This window comes from Anser cygnoides, chromosome 1, assembly GCF_040182565.1.
Source record: "Anser cygnoides isolate HZ-2024a breed goose chromosome 1, Taihu_goose_T2T_genome, whole genome shotgun sequence".
NCBI lineage: Eukaryota > Metazoa > Chordata > Aves > Anseriformes > Anatidae > Anser > Anser cygnoides.
Genome location: NC_089873.1, coordinates 211326418 through 211340503, shown reverse-complemented (window position 1 = coordinate 211340503; position 14086 = coordinate 211326418). Strand labels below are relative to the sequence as shown.

The following is a 14086-nucleotide window of genomic DNA, read 5'->3' as shown; positions in this document are numbered from 1 at the left end:
ACGTGGCACGCCGTGCCAGGCTGGGAGGGAAGTCTCAGGAAACTGGTGTCAGGACTTGCTAAGCCATGAACAAAGTGGGTATTTCTACGGGGTTCTCAAGGGATCGGCCTTAGAGAAACACCAGGCAGCGTCCTCGCCCATGTGCTGGAGGCAAACAGGAAACCCGTGGCTGAGCCAGAGAAAATGGTAAATAAAGTGATCTGCTTGAGGGAGCTGCGATGCCTGGTAGGCAAACGTCTTGCTACACCCAAACTGTGCTGATACAAGCCATGTCCGTGCACTACAGACCTCCGAAATGTCCCCAGGGACCCGAGAGCATCAGCAGGTGGATGGAGACGTGGGTGCGCTTGTGTGAGACCCACCCCAGCAGGACGCAGAGGGGAGACCTTTGCTCAGAGCCCTGCACTCTGTTTCAGGCTCTGCACTTCAGAAAGACACAGAGGGAGCCTGGAGCAGAGCTATGGGAAGGACCAAAGGACCAGAAACTGCTGACATCAAGGGAAGACTGAAAAAACTGGAGCTGTGTAAGAGAGGACACAGGCAGGAGCTGATGGCATCTTCAAATGCATCAGGGGAAAGGAGTCTGCTTCTTACCCAACGCAGAGCGAATGGGAAGAGCTTGAGCTGCAGGGAGGCTGCGTGTCGGGAAAAGATTTCCCTGCAGAAAGAGTTTATGGCTCTGGACCCCAGAGTTTCCGTGGCAGGAGACCTTCAAGCTCACGCCAGAAGTGCACAGGGGTGGCTGGTCCGGATGCCACAGGTCCTCTCCAGCCCAGGCGTGAGGGCACACCGGAGTGGTGAAACAGAGGAGATCGCTGGTGGTCCTGGAGCTGCAGGGTTTTAGGATAGAAAGGAATCTTTTGGGCACTGTCTAATGCACAGCCTGGCAGGGTAAACCCAGGAAAGAGGTCCTGGGGTTTTGCACCTCCTCGTATAGCCCAGGCATCCACAAGGCAGCAGACGACAGAGCCTCTGAACTGTGCCGATCCCATCCATTCCTTTTTTGTCTTCTCCTTTTAATTCCTTCTCCAAAACATCAGAAAGTCAAGTTTCAAAACCCCCAAGCCATCCAGACCCCTAAAAACACGGGGAAGCCCCCACCGTGACCCGTGCAAGCTGGGCAAAGCTTTGGGCTGGACGTTGCTGCCAGCTTCTCCTGCTGAGTCCTGCCCCGTGGAGGCACCGTCCCAGCACAGGAATGGAGGAGGCCACGTAGGTTTGGTGAGCCCGTACAAAGGCAGATGGACGGGCTCCAGGCGTGCCTTGCAGGCTCTTTTCTCCACACACGCTGCTCTGTTGGTAGAGTGATGGACCATGGAGAGGTGGAATCCATAAGTGACTGAGCTCATGCTCTTTCCCAATAGTAACACTTCCCTCTGCCAAGCAAAAGAGCTGTGTTGGCCTCGGGGACAAGGGCCTCCCCTGTCCTTGGCTGGCAGGGCTCGGGAGCTCCGTGCAGACGCGAAGCTTTTGGCCTCGGAAGGTGGCAAGAAGGTTTGGGTGGTGACCTCTGCCAAGCAGCGAGGAGAGGAAACGGTGGGGCCCAGACAGTGCAGGCTCAGAGCTGTCCTCCAGCTACAAGGTGCCATTGTGAGGGAGGCTTCGCCGCGGTGGGGGGGGGGAACGGGGAGAGGGGCACCGTGCAGGACGGAGGATGGCAGGGGGAGGATGGAAACATGGTGACGGCCACGGCTCCATCTCTGGAGGCGATTTCTCTGACTGCTACCCACGTGCGCCCATGCACCCATCCTAGGCGGCTGGGAGACCAGCCCCTGGAGGGCTGAGGACTCTTCTGGGAGAGAGGTGAGACAAGAACACACCCAGGAGATCAAAATATCTGCTCACAGAGGTCCACGAGACACCCAGCTCCATGGACCAAGGGGTGCTGTATCCATAGGTAGGGCGCAACCGACCTCGAGTGCCCGAGGTTTTGCAAGGGGTAGAGTACGTCCGATGGAGGCTCAGGGTTGGGTCTTGCTTTGGGCACCCAGAAACCAAACACAAATGTCTACTGGACCAAGCATTTTGGGTGGAGACAGGCTCCTCTGGTCCATGAGGGTGTTGCACAGCTGGATGTGTGGGGAGATCGGTGTCACTTCACAGATGATGTGCTCTGCTCTGACTACTGGAGGACACACCAACCAAAGGGTCCAAATCCACCTGTCCCAAAAGCAGGCTGGGGAAACTCATCGTCCCTGCATGCATTTTGTGGAAGCCCTACAAGCTTTGTTCCCAGCAGTAGGAGGACCGGGAAAAAGAAAGAGCAAAAGCGAAAACTACAGAGTGACCAGAGTTTTTTGGCTTGTTTGTTTTCCATGTGTGTTTGGCATGGAAGCAGGCAGGTTTTGAGGAACGGCCCCACAGCCCCCGCCTTGTTTGCCCACGTGCTGTGCCTCCGGGTAGTGTTACAGCGTGCCACTGGGTACACTGGGACCAAGAGTGGTTTCCAAGCCCTGGTCTGCATGCAATGACAGCAAGAGAGTGTGAAAGGGAGAGTTAGAAACGCCAGCCTGCTGTCAGCAGGTTTCGACTCACTACACGAGGTCTGGAGCACCACTCGAAAAAGCCTGAAAAGTTGAACAAAGCTTGGAAAGCACCACATTTCTGCACGCACTTTCGCCATTGCTGGCTGGTTTTGTTACGGGACTCACCTTTAATCAGCTTCCAGTTATAGATTTCCACCTCTTCAGAGGGCTCCTTCTCGATTGCGATTGTCCTCAGGACCTCCTTGGAGGTCTCGGAGCTCGGTGGCACAAACATGTACACCAGGACGCGGTTGGGGTTCTTGCCGCATTGGGCGGTGACGATTTCATCGGTGGGTTTGACTCTGGTTTCTGGGGACAAAGAAGAGCAGAGTTTATTAAATAGGGCCATGCAGAGGGGCAGGAAGGAGGTTGGAAGAGGCCATCTCAGCGCCCAGAGGTGGCACCTTGCTGTGTCTGATGGTGTGGGACGCAGCCTTGCTCCCCAGAGCTGGGAGATGGCTCAGAGCTGGGTTGGGATCCTGGCAGCCCCAGAGCACCTGCACCAGGACTGGAAGCGAAGGGCGACATTGATAAAGGGTCCGTAGACCTGCTCACCCCAATATTCCCCTTGGTTTTGGCAGCCTCTACACCAGCAGGGACGGGGCAGGGTGCTTTGCTCTGCCTGGATCCCCCAAACCCACCGTGGAGAGCTCGGTGCCGTCGCCACACGGCGCAGCCCAGGCTGGGTTCCCCGCTCCCCGTCTCGCTCCCATCCCGGAGAAGCAACGTCAGCGAAGCAGAGAGGGACGAGCCCGCAGCACGGGAGCCAGGGCTGCGGCTGGGCTGCCTGGGCACAGCGCCCGTCCCAGCCCCGCGGGTGGGCTCAGCCCCAGCCCCAGCCCCCTCCCCGTGCCCACGCTGAGCTCCTTCGGCCCCGGAGACCACCACCGGGACCCCAAGGGGGATTTCTTCAACACCCCCGGTGAAGAAGAGCCGCTAATTTTCTTGTTGTTGTTGCTTCTGGAGCAATTAAGAATCCCCCATGGTTTTGGAAGGAGATTTATTGCCTTTGGTTGTGGTCCTTGGAACGCAGAGGAGCTCGGCTCAGCTGAATTTAGCCTTGTTCTCCCAGTCATTTTGGATGCTGAAGCTTTTCACACTACTCGAAAGAAAGTTTGGCTATAAATAGACGCGTGGGGTTTATTTTAGTAGGACGGTTATTTTAGGCCCGATTCTGCTCTCCCCACGCTTTCTGGGGTGGTCCTGAGCCGCTCCTCGCATACACCAGGGGAGAGGGGATGGAAATCCCAATTTAACGGGACGCAAAGCGGGACTTTTTCAGCAAAAAGAAGATAAGAGTTCAACCCTGCAGCCTCAGCGTGACCCGAAGCGGGACAACCACGGCTTTTGGGTGCAGGGTCTCCATCCCAGACCACCAAACCTCTCCCCCTCCAGGGCTGCTTGCTGCGTGGCTCGAGGCAGCCCCACATCCACTAGTGGTAAGGATCCAAACGCTCTCGCAGGTACAAGAGGTGTTTAACAACCTCGGAGCTTCACACCAGAGCCACTCGATGGCCAACGGCGTGCAGCACGTCGAGGAGGAGGAATAAAGACCGAGGTGTCCTGGCTGCTAGCTTTCTCCCCAGTAGCGGTGATGGTTTGCCCAGTGCATCGCAGCAATTCCCCTTTTGCAAACAGAAAGCGGTCGGTGTTTCTCTCCAAGCTCCCGCGTACAAAGGAGCACGAGGAGGACAGTCATGGAAAGTGCCTGGAATTAGAAGACGGGCGAAACCGCCGTGCAGTGAAGCAAGGGACAAGCATGTAACTTGGCTGAGCGGGGGGTGTGTGTGTGTGATTGCTATCTGTGAGTACTGGAAAGCAAGAAAAAAAATCGTTTTGGCTGGGTCAGAGTGTTTAACTGGAAATAAATGAAGACTGAAGAGCAGACGATCCCAGCAGAGAAAGCTGTAGACTTTAAACCGGAGAGACCTGCTATAATGGGAATGCAAGACTGGAAGGGCTCTGCTCAGTCATCACATCCCATTCCCACCAGGCACCACGTCATAAATCCTGCTCATAAACATATCACAAACCTTATTAAAACAAGCTGAGCTTCTGCCCTTCGCTCCCCAGGGGAGGCCGTCCCAGCACCTCCCTGCTTGGCAGAAGGAAAACCTTAAAAATCCCAGCTGAAATTATTTTGCAGCCTGTTTGCCCCCATTCCTTAATGTGATAACGTCCTTTGCTTGCTCTCCCTGGCGAGACCCCTCCATGAAACCACCCTGAAGGAGCTCATCAAAGACGACCCAGCAATTGCTGCATCTGAAATCAGGCTCAGGGAGGCTCAGGTCTCTCTAGCCTCTCTAGGGAAGCCGTGGGTGGTCCATCATCTAAACATCCAATGCTGAATCATAGAATGGAGAGGGATAACCTAGAAAACATTCTCCAGTGGGAGCAGGAGAAGATCTGATGCCCTGATCTATCTTTTCCAGGTCTGTGCTTGCAGGTGAACTGCTTTCCAAAGACCCAGAAGACCCTGAGAGACCCAAAACCCATTGAATATGAAAGAAAGAGGTCCTCTTCACCGTGCCCCAACCAGCCTGGTCCCACCTGGTACACCCCAACAGCTGTGTGTAACCCGTTCCTTCCAGGGATGGAGAATTTAACCCCAACTCAGACCAAACCACGGGTGCCACAGACACCCCGTACCTGGAGAATCTCCTTCTAATTTCCAACCTGCATTTTTTCAGCTGCCACAGTTTAATCCCGTGACTTCGTGTCCCAGCTGGAGGCCTGGGGCACCATCTACCTGTCTGAAGACTGCTAGCATGCACATCTTCAGGCGTCTTTCTGCAGACTACAGCCACCCAACGCACGCGACCTTTTGGGATCAGTGCAGTTCCCTCACCTTGGGGCAGTCCTCCAGGACAGGACAGCCCTTATTTCAGTGCTTGCCCTGCCGAACCTGCTCACCCAGCATGAATTCAAGCCTCCAGTGACGTGAAACCCTCCCCACCTCCACGCCCAGGGCTTTCAACCACAGCTACAGGAAGGAAACAGAAGACGGCAGCAGGAGCAGGTGGGATTCCACGTACCTGGACATATTTTACAGCATTTCCCGTCCACTTTCTCGGGATAGTCACAGGGATACTCCTTGGGGCACGAGATCTTCTGGCAGTCCTGGACGCCGTCCCTGCAAGTGCACAGGATGCAGGGCAGGAGGCCGTAGAGCCGGAAGACGGGGTGCCACACTTCGCCGTGGGAGTAGGTCTTCCCGTTGTAAACACAAGCTGGAGGAGACAGAGAGAAGAGCCTGACGCCCGTGGAAGTAAATCCTCCCCCTCTTGGCACGCCCGAGGTCTGCTGGAGCTCGCCACGTTTCACAACCTCCCAAATGTTCGTGCCCACCAGCAGCACACCCGCGTGCAGCGGGCACAGTGGGCGCGGGGACATTGCAGCCACCCCAACCAGGAGGTGCCCCAGGACCAGGGGACGAGGCTCCAGGAGGTGGAGGCTGCTGGGGCCGAGCACCCCGGGGGAGATGAGGGGCGGCTGTAGGCAGGACCTCACCTGTCTCCTGGCTTCTGTGAGGCCAGGGTCCCTCCAAGGCCATCGCCAGCAGCAAGCACAGCAAAGAGTGCCACCTGCTGACTTTTCCATGCAAATTTTTGGAGGTCCCAAAGCTTTCCTCCAGGGCTTCATCTCCAAGGGTTGGAAAGAGCCCTTCTGGAGGCACAGTGGTTGGAGAGCCCCCAGGGGGAGAAGGGACCCTGTCTTCTCCCCTTTGTCTCCATGCGGTTGCCTCCCCGTCTTGCCTTTCTGCTCTCCCCTCCAGGGGGACAACAATGGCCCCAGGACAGACCCACCACATTGAAGGTAGGTGCAAGGAGGACCCCCCTGTCCTTCTGCATCAGGGGGGCCTGGAAGGACCACGTGAGGTCTTCCAGCTGACCACCTCCCTTCCCAGGTCCCAAGGTCTCCAAAACACCCCAAGAACCGACCTTCTCCCAGTCCTGTGGTTGGGGGATTCATCCAGACAAAGGGTTGTGGGCCCAGGGTCTGGGCCACCATGGCTGAGATAGCTGGGTGAGGCTGGTTGTGGAGGAGAGGGAGGTGATAGTCAGTGGTGGAAACCTGCTGCTGAAACAGCTTCCCTGGGGTCCCGAGTCCTGGAGAAGCCAACTCCGGCAATGTACAGAGCACCTGGCCCCTCCATCCCTTACCTTTCTTGTGCTTCTCCTTCAAGACGATCTTGACGGTGGTGCCACCTCCCCCCTTGGGTTTGAAGCTCCTGGGAATGAACTCCAGGGAGGAGCTGAGAACGGTGGACGCGGTGGCTCCGAGGGGCTTCCTGCCCATCGCTTCCCCCGAACACTGGTCTTGCGAGTGCCTCTGGGAACAGTCAGAGAAAACAGGGGGACTCAGACCCAGGCAGTGCTGGAGAAAGGCACACAGCGTCCTGCATGCTCTCCACCAGGATGGGAAGGTTCAGGGACTGCAGGGATGAGCAACGACCCCGGAGCCATCTCAGTGCCTGCCATCTAAAGGGTCCTGAGCAGTTTGTGCCAATGTCCCACGCTAGTGACCTCCTAGGCTGCATGTGGGTCACCTCCCTCATCGGGGCAGCACCCCAAGCCCAACACAGCACCCTCAGGGAGACATCTGGGGTCCTAACACAGGCAGGGAAATGTGCTGGGCTATTCTAGGCACTCGCTGGACAGCTGAGGATTGGCATCAGCACGACCTACCCAGGATCAGCGAGGTGAGGACGGGCTGTATCCTGCCCTCTCACCTGGCTGGCACCACAAACACTGGTGAGGAGCTGCCAGCCAGCAGGAGCAAAACCCCTGGAACATCCCAGGCTTCCAAGAGCAAAACGCTGGGACAAGACACGCAGCACAAAGGGTCCCCTTGTGTCTATTTTGGAGGTTTTATAGGTGGTGGAGGTGTGATGCTGGCAGTTCACCCAGCAGTATGGAAAAGGGAAGGGCCAGGAGCTGTAAGTGACCTAATCCCACAGACCTGGCGTGGGCTGCCCAGCTCCGAAATGTCACCCTGAATCAACCCTCGGCAGCCAGGGAGTCACTTTTTCCTTGCTGGGGCTGCTGATACAAACAGCCTGGGGAAGAAACGCTTGTGGCCAGCTCCAGTGCTGGCTGCTCTGGGGGAGCTCCATCCAGGGGCAAACACCCCTGAGCCCAGGGGGAAGAGAAAAAAACAACATCTGGAGCAAAATCCCCCAAAGAGAGATTTGGGCCACCTGACTCCATGGGCAAGGGTCATATCTGGCTGTTGGTCACCTCTGAATCTTCTCTGTTCTCAACTCTTTGAACCCACTGGCCAAGGAAGAGGAGAAGTGCTGAAGATTTCCAGTTCCCGCAGGACTTTTGCTCTTTCAAAGACATCAGAGATGCTCCAGAGAAGCCAAGAGTCCTCACCTGGTGCTCTCAGGTCTCAGCCCGTGCTGATAGCCCTCACCTAAAGTCACCCAAGCACGACTCAACTGCAAAGCAAGTGTCAGTGGTTCTGCTGCCCAAGGAACTGGCCACCCTTGTAGAGCTACTATGGGCTGTTTTTTTTTTTTTCTTTGTAGAATACTATGGCCAAGGGCAAGCAGCTTTGTTTGAGCTGTATAATGGGAATGTGTTAGAAGCAATGCTCTGAGTTTGAAAATGCAAAGGTCACGTACAACACCTCTGTTTAACTGCAGGGGTTCCTCTTCCGCGGACTTCTCGTATGAGCCGTCTGCAAGGAAACAACATTGTCCAGTGAAATGCAGCAGGGCTGGATGAGGGTTTGTTCTCTGGGGTCCAGCCGACTAAAAGCAGCTCACCGCAGGGTGCTGGACCCCTGAGAGCTCTGGGGTGAGAGGAGCTTTGAATATGCAATTCACAACATTCAAAGCAAATGGCTTCTCTATGTCACACGCCAAAACCCTTTTATCCCCACTGACTGTTAATGAGAGCTCAGCTCCGAAAAAGACTTGGCCTTGTAGCCTTCTGAAATTAGGTGGCATGGAAATACCCCAGAGGTAGAGTACGAGGTGATGGGGATGATCTGGCATTAAAAAGAGATTCAAAGACATTCCTCATGAAACACTGAGCAGATGGCACCAACTGCAAGGGAAGCTCGGGTGGTGCCCACAGCTCCGTAAACGCGGTTTGCTTGGTGTCCCACAACCAACCCAACCTGGACCAAACTCCAGTCTTCCCAATGTGCACACTGGTTGCACTGTCTGGACCTCACCTAGGGCTTTCTGTGGGACCTGGGCTCTTCTGAAAAGCTGCCTGTGCCAGAGCAAAACATCCCCCCTCCTTTCGGAGCAATCTCTTTGCTGCTGGTGAGGTCAACAAGGCCATACAGATGCCACCAAAATATTTTAAAACGTCTGTCTTTTTCATGAGGTCATTAAACAGTCTTAAATACATCACCCCAGCCCTGAGAGTCTGCGATTCTGCAAAACCCAGCGACTTTTGTTTTACCATAGAGTCAGCCCAGCACAGTGCAGGGAGGCAAACCCAGCCCAGTTTTCTGCCGACTGTTCAGCAGCAGCCAGCAACCCTAACAACTAAAAAAAATTTAGGGGTTGGGGCTACAGGTTGCAAAAGGGGAGAGCTTGTAGGAGGCACCCCCAGGTCACTCTGTGTCCATGGCCAGGGGGTCACCATTGCCTTCCAGCTTCAGATATATATTTCTGGCATTAAATGAGTTAGTGGAAACAGCAGGAGATTCGTGACTTTTCCTTGGAGAGCTGTGAGAGTGAAGGCTAAGCTGTATTTAGGTGGAACAGGGGTTTTCCCTAGGGTCTGACCGTCCTGGAAACTTCCCTAGAGCATCAGCAGCATTCACCATCCCTACGTGGTCCGTACAACCACGTCCATCCTGGTGGGCGAGTGATCCAGAGGACATCACCCCCCATGCAGGTCACATCTTTTGCAGCAGTGGCAGGACAAAGGGCTCAGCCCTGGACTGCGTGCGGGCAGCAGGGAGGCAGGACACAAGAACTTGTGGGAGGGGAAGCATGGGAGAGAAAAACTCAGCCCTTATCTTTTGTTTCCTGGTGTGACCCAGACATAGCGAGTGGCCTGATTCAAAGCAGAGGTTTCCAAAATCTTGCTTAAGAGGCTTGGAATAGCTTCCGACAGGTCATGGTAGTCCCCATGGCTCCCATCCCTCGCTCAGGAGCAGCTCCTGGCCCCCCCTTACCTTTGCAGACCTGGCAGCAGGAGTCTGGCACCGTTAGGGGAGAGGAGCACAGCAGCTCCGGGCAGGTCACCAAGCCGCAGTAAATCTGGCCTTCCTAGGGGACAGGAGCAAAAAAAAAATGCATTGTCAGCATTACCAAGGTCCAAACAGGGCTGAATGGCCCCAGTATCGGTGTGCCAGCACTTCAAATTGCAGACCCAGCAGAAATCCTCAACACCCCAATAGTCCATCCTCAAATATCACTAATCACCTAATGACCAAATATCCTCAATATAACTAATCACCAGTGACCAAAAGCTGAAAATCTGCCCTGCCGTGCTCTTCATCCAACATCCTACCCCAACGCGGGGTATCACAGTATCACAGTATCACAGATTTCTAGGTTGGAAGAGACCTCAAGATCATCGAGTCCAACCTCCGACCTAACACTAAGTACTCCACTAAACCATATCGCTAAGCTCTACATCTAAACGTCTTTTAAAGACCTCCAGGGATGGTGACTCCACCACCTCCCTGGGCAGCCCATTCCAATACTTAATAACCCTTTCGGTAAAGAAGTACTTCCTAACATCCAACCTAAAACTCCCCTGTCGCAACTTTCGCCCATTCCCCCTCGCCCTGTCACCAGGCACGTGGGAGAACAGACCAACCCCCACCTCTTTACAGCCTCCTTTAAGGTAACTGTAGAGAGCGATAAGGTCGCCCCTGAGCCTCCTCTTCTCCAGGCTGAACAAGCCCAGCTCCCTCAGCCGCTCCTCATAAGACTTGTTCTCCAGACCCCTCACCAGCTTGGTCGCCCTTCTCTGGACTCGCTCGAGCACGTCCATGTCCTTCCTGTAGCGAGGGGCCCAAAACTGAACACAGTACTCGAGGTGCGGCCTCACCAGAGCCGAGTACAGGGGCACAATCACTTCCCTCGACCTGCTGGCCACACTGCTTCTTATACAGGCCAGGATGCCGTTGGCCTTCTTGGCCACCTGAGCACACTGCTGGCTCATATTCAGCCGACTATCAACCAATACTCCCAGCTCCTTCTCGGCCAGGCAGCTTTCCAGCCACTCATCTCCCAGCCTGTAGCTCTGCTTGGGGTTGTTGCGCCCCAGGTGCAGGACCCGGCACTTGGCCTTGTTGAACTTCATACAGTTGGCCTCAGCCCATCGCTCCAGCCTATCCAGATCCTCCTGCAGAGCCTTCCTGCCCTCGAGCAGATCGACACACGCACTTAGCTTGGTGTCATCTGCAAACTTACTGAGGGTGCACTGGACGCCCTCATCCAGATCATCGATAAAGATATTAAAGAGGACCGGCCCCAGTACCGAGCCCTGGGGGACACCACTAGTGACCGGCCTCCAACCAGATTTGACTCCATTCACCACAACTCTCTGGGCCCGGCCATCCAGCCAGTTTATAACCTAGCGAAGCGTACGCCAGTCCAAGCCCCGAGCAGCCAGTTTCTTGAGGAGAATGTTGTGGGGAACGGTGTCAAAAGCCTTACTGAGGTCAAGGTAAACCACATCCACAGCCTTTCCCTCATCCAGCAAGCGTGTCACTTTGTCATAGAAGGAGATCAGGTTCGTCAAGCAGGACCTGCCTTTCATAAACCCATGCTGACTGGGCCTGATCGCCTGCTTGCCCTGCAAGTGCCGCGTGATGACCCTCAAGATAATCTGCTCCATAAGGGTAGGTAGTGCCTTGCCCTCAGGCACCGTTAGCACCACCAGATCTGAAACAGCCACCACACACCTGCAAACACTCCGTAACACCAACTCAGAGCAGCGCAAGAACCTGTTCCCTAACAGATCCCAGGACGAGGAACTGCAAGGGGTAGGTGGAGAGGGGAATCACGATGCTGAACCCAGAGCCAGGTTCACCCCATAGCTCTGCCCCATCTCGGTGTGGGGCGATTCAATAACACCAGAAGCAAGCAGAAAGGCACTGGGCCAAGAGCTCTGGATGGATGTTCAGGTGCAGACTTTTTTCCACTGGCTTGGTGGTTGCTTTGGAAAACACCTGTAGCGATACAAGCTGAAAACCATGGCCAAAGCCGGTCCTGACTTCAGTGCATCCCAGTCCCATTCCGGTCAGCAGATCTGCAACCTTTAGCTGCAGGGCTGAGGTTTTGCTGCTTTGCAGAAGGGTTGACGGGGATGTTGAGCAGCCCAGCAGCAGCAGACCCCAGCAGCACGGCCATCTTCTCCGCACGGGAATTGTCTCCAGGACGCCACCAAGCTCTCGCTCAATGGAAAGCAAGAGGTCAGCCAAGGATGTCCTTAAAATCTAAATCACAGCAGCTTCTCCTGCCATCAAAAAGCCCAGCCACCGCGCGGGGGACACGAAGAGGAAGCAGAAATCTGGTGGATCTCGTGGAGGTCGCTGCCAACCAAACCCTTCAGGGACCTGCACGTGGACCAGACCTGCAGGGAGCAGGGCTTGGCCAGGGAACCACACTCTCCTTTCTCCTTCTGACCAGCGGGCCACTGAAAGACCTGCCCTGGGCAGGAGAGATCACGTCATAAAAAGCAGGATTTAGGCTGGAGGCCCTGGTCTCAGGACGGTTTTCAAAGACGTTTAGCCCAGCTGTTCCCGCAGCTGTTCTAACAGCTGACAACATCAGACACAGCCCGGCAAGACCCCACTGCTGCGAGGCTCACAGTCATCCTTTTATTTTCCCCTTTGTATCCAAGGCATTATCCTAATAAACAGAGGCTGAGCGAGAGCCAGTGCCTCCAAGCGGGACAAGCAGTTCCACAGACTCTTGGTGATGGTGGGGTTGGAAGAAGGGCCACGTGGGCACTCACAGTTGCATTTGAGGGCTCTTTCCATGGTGTTTGTCCCCATCAGAAGGTGGTCTGGCATCCACTTGGGGTCAGTAAGAGTGGAACCAGCCTCAGAAGCTGCATAAAAGCTGTAGGAGTTGGACTCGATGATCCTTGTGGGTTCAGCTCGGGATATTCCATGATTCTCTGATAATTTCCAAGTGTAAGCTCTTGCTCTTGCCACCTAGCTCCCAGCACCTTGCTCCCAGGCTCACGCAGACACCAAGGGCCCAGGCCAGGTGTGCCAGGTATCGCGGACACTCTGCAGTAGAAGCAAGCATCAGCTGATGGCAACCGCCACGTGCATGCTCCTGGCATGGAGAAATGAGATGGTTCGGGTTCTTTCACTGCTCTTTCTTCTCTGGCTGAGCTCAGACTAATTCTTTGCTGCAAGCAAAGCACGACCAGTGGAGCCTGGAACCATCAGGCTCTGCACAACAACCAGTGAAAGCCACATCTGTGCCACCCTCTTTTCTATGGCAGCGTCCAAGTCCAGCACTTTCTAACGCCCTTCCTCACCGTCTCTCGAGGAGGAGGAACTCCTCCAGCCATCTCCTGACACTCAGCTCCTGGCTCGTGCAGCCCACGCTCCACACACCTTCAGCATCACCTCTGGCCAGGCTGCTTCCTGCCCCCCTGAGCGATGCTTCTGATTCACTGCTTCTGATTAAATCTGAGCACGTGGGATGAAGATCACCAGGAGCCTGCCCGTTGCCACCCCTGACTGCCGGGTTCGCAGCAAATGTCCCAACCTCGCTGCCACCACCCCCAGCACCCAGCAGTGGCTGGGAGCCACCAAATCATTTCTGGAGCTCAGCTCAGCCCCACCAGCTCCACGCCAGGCTCAAGATCCCAAGAGCTTCTGAAGCCCAAGAGCCGGCCCCTCACGCCCATGGCACCTTGCAGGCGGGCTGAGCTCTCACAGATCCCCCTCGCTACAAACTCATCGGCTTTGTGCAGGTGCAGGAAGGCTTCCAGCTCTCCTTTTTGCCTTAAGATGTCCCAGTGGGGCAGGTGGGACAGCTGGATGCTGCAGAGACCAGTCTCCATCCCCTGGGACAAGGCTTTGCCCCCTGCCCACCCCAGGGAGCCCTGGCTGTGCCAGCCCTGAACCCATCCGTGAGATTTCCAGCAAATAAGTGGTGTGACCAGACGTTCAGGCTACTTTCCCCAGTCTGCTCCAGCACAGCAGAGGTTTTTAACCTAGCAGGACATTGCAGGGGTGCAGGAGAAGACCCCAAGTCCCCTCCCCACCTCCCGTGGACTCCCCGGAGGCTTACGGAGCAGCTGCACTGCACACACTGGTTGGGCTGGCGGCTGGGGAAGAGCTCGCTGGTGGTGAACGTCTCGCCTTGCTGGTACGTCGTCCCGTTGTACTGGCAGGACCTGGCAGGCGCCCGGAGGCCGGAGGGGGAGTTTGGCTCTGGAAAGGAGGATGAGAGAGCAGCGGGGTGAGAGCCAGCCCCTGCCAGCACAGATACTCAGCAGGTTCCCCCCAGACCAGCCCCAAAGGACGAGGACCTTTTACACTCCCCAAAAGCTTTTGGGGAACGGGGCTGCCCTGACCACGCTGAGCTCATCACAAAGGTGAAACCCAGG

At 55.7% G+C, this 14086-nt stretch overlaps 1 protein-coding gene across 2 annotated transcripts in view; it reads right to left on the bottom strand.

Moving 5' to 3' along the window:
- CHRDL2 (chordin like 2) overlaps positions 1-14086 on the bottom strand; it is a 28157-nt gene that overhangs the window by 4720 nt on the left and 9351 nt on the right. For both annotated transcript variants that reach the window (XM_048048049.2, XM_048048050.2), the window contains exons 4-9: positions 13768-13910; positions 9672-9765; positions 8155-8210; positions 6689-6857; positions 5561-5755; positions 2652-2834 (exon numbers count right to left, since the gene is read on the bottom strand). In XM_048048049.2, coding sequence (XP_047904006.1) covers positions 2652-2834; positions 5561-5755; positions 6689-6857; positions 8155-8210; positions 9672-9765; positions 13768-13910 — 840 coding nt within the window. The remainder of the gene's footprint in view (positions 1-2651; positions 2835-5560; positions 5756-6688; positions 6858-8154; positions 8211-9671; positions 9766-13767; positions 13911-14086) is intronic.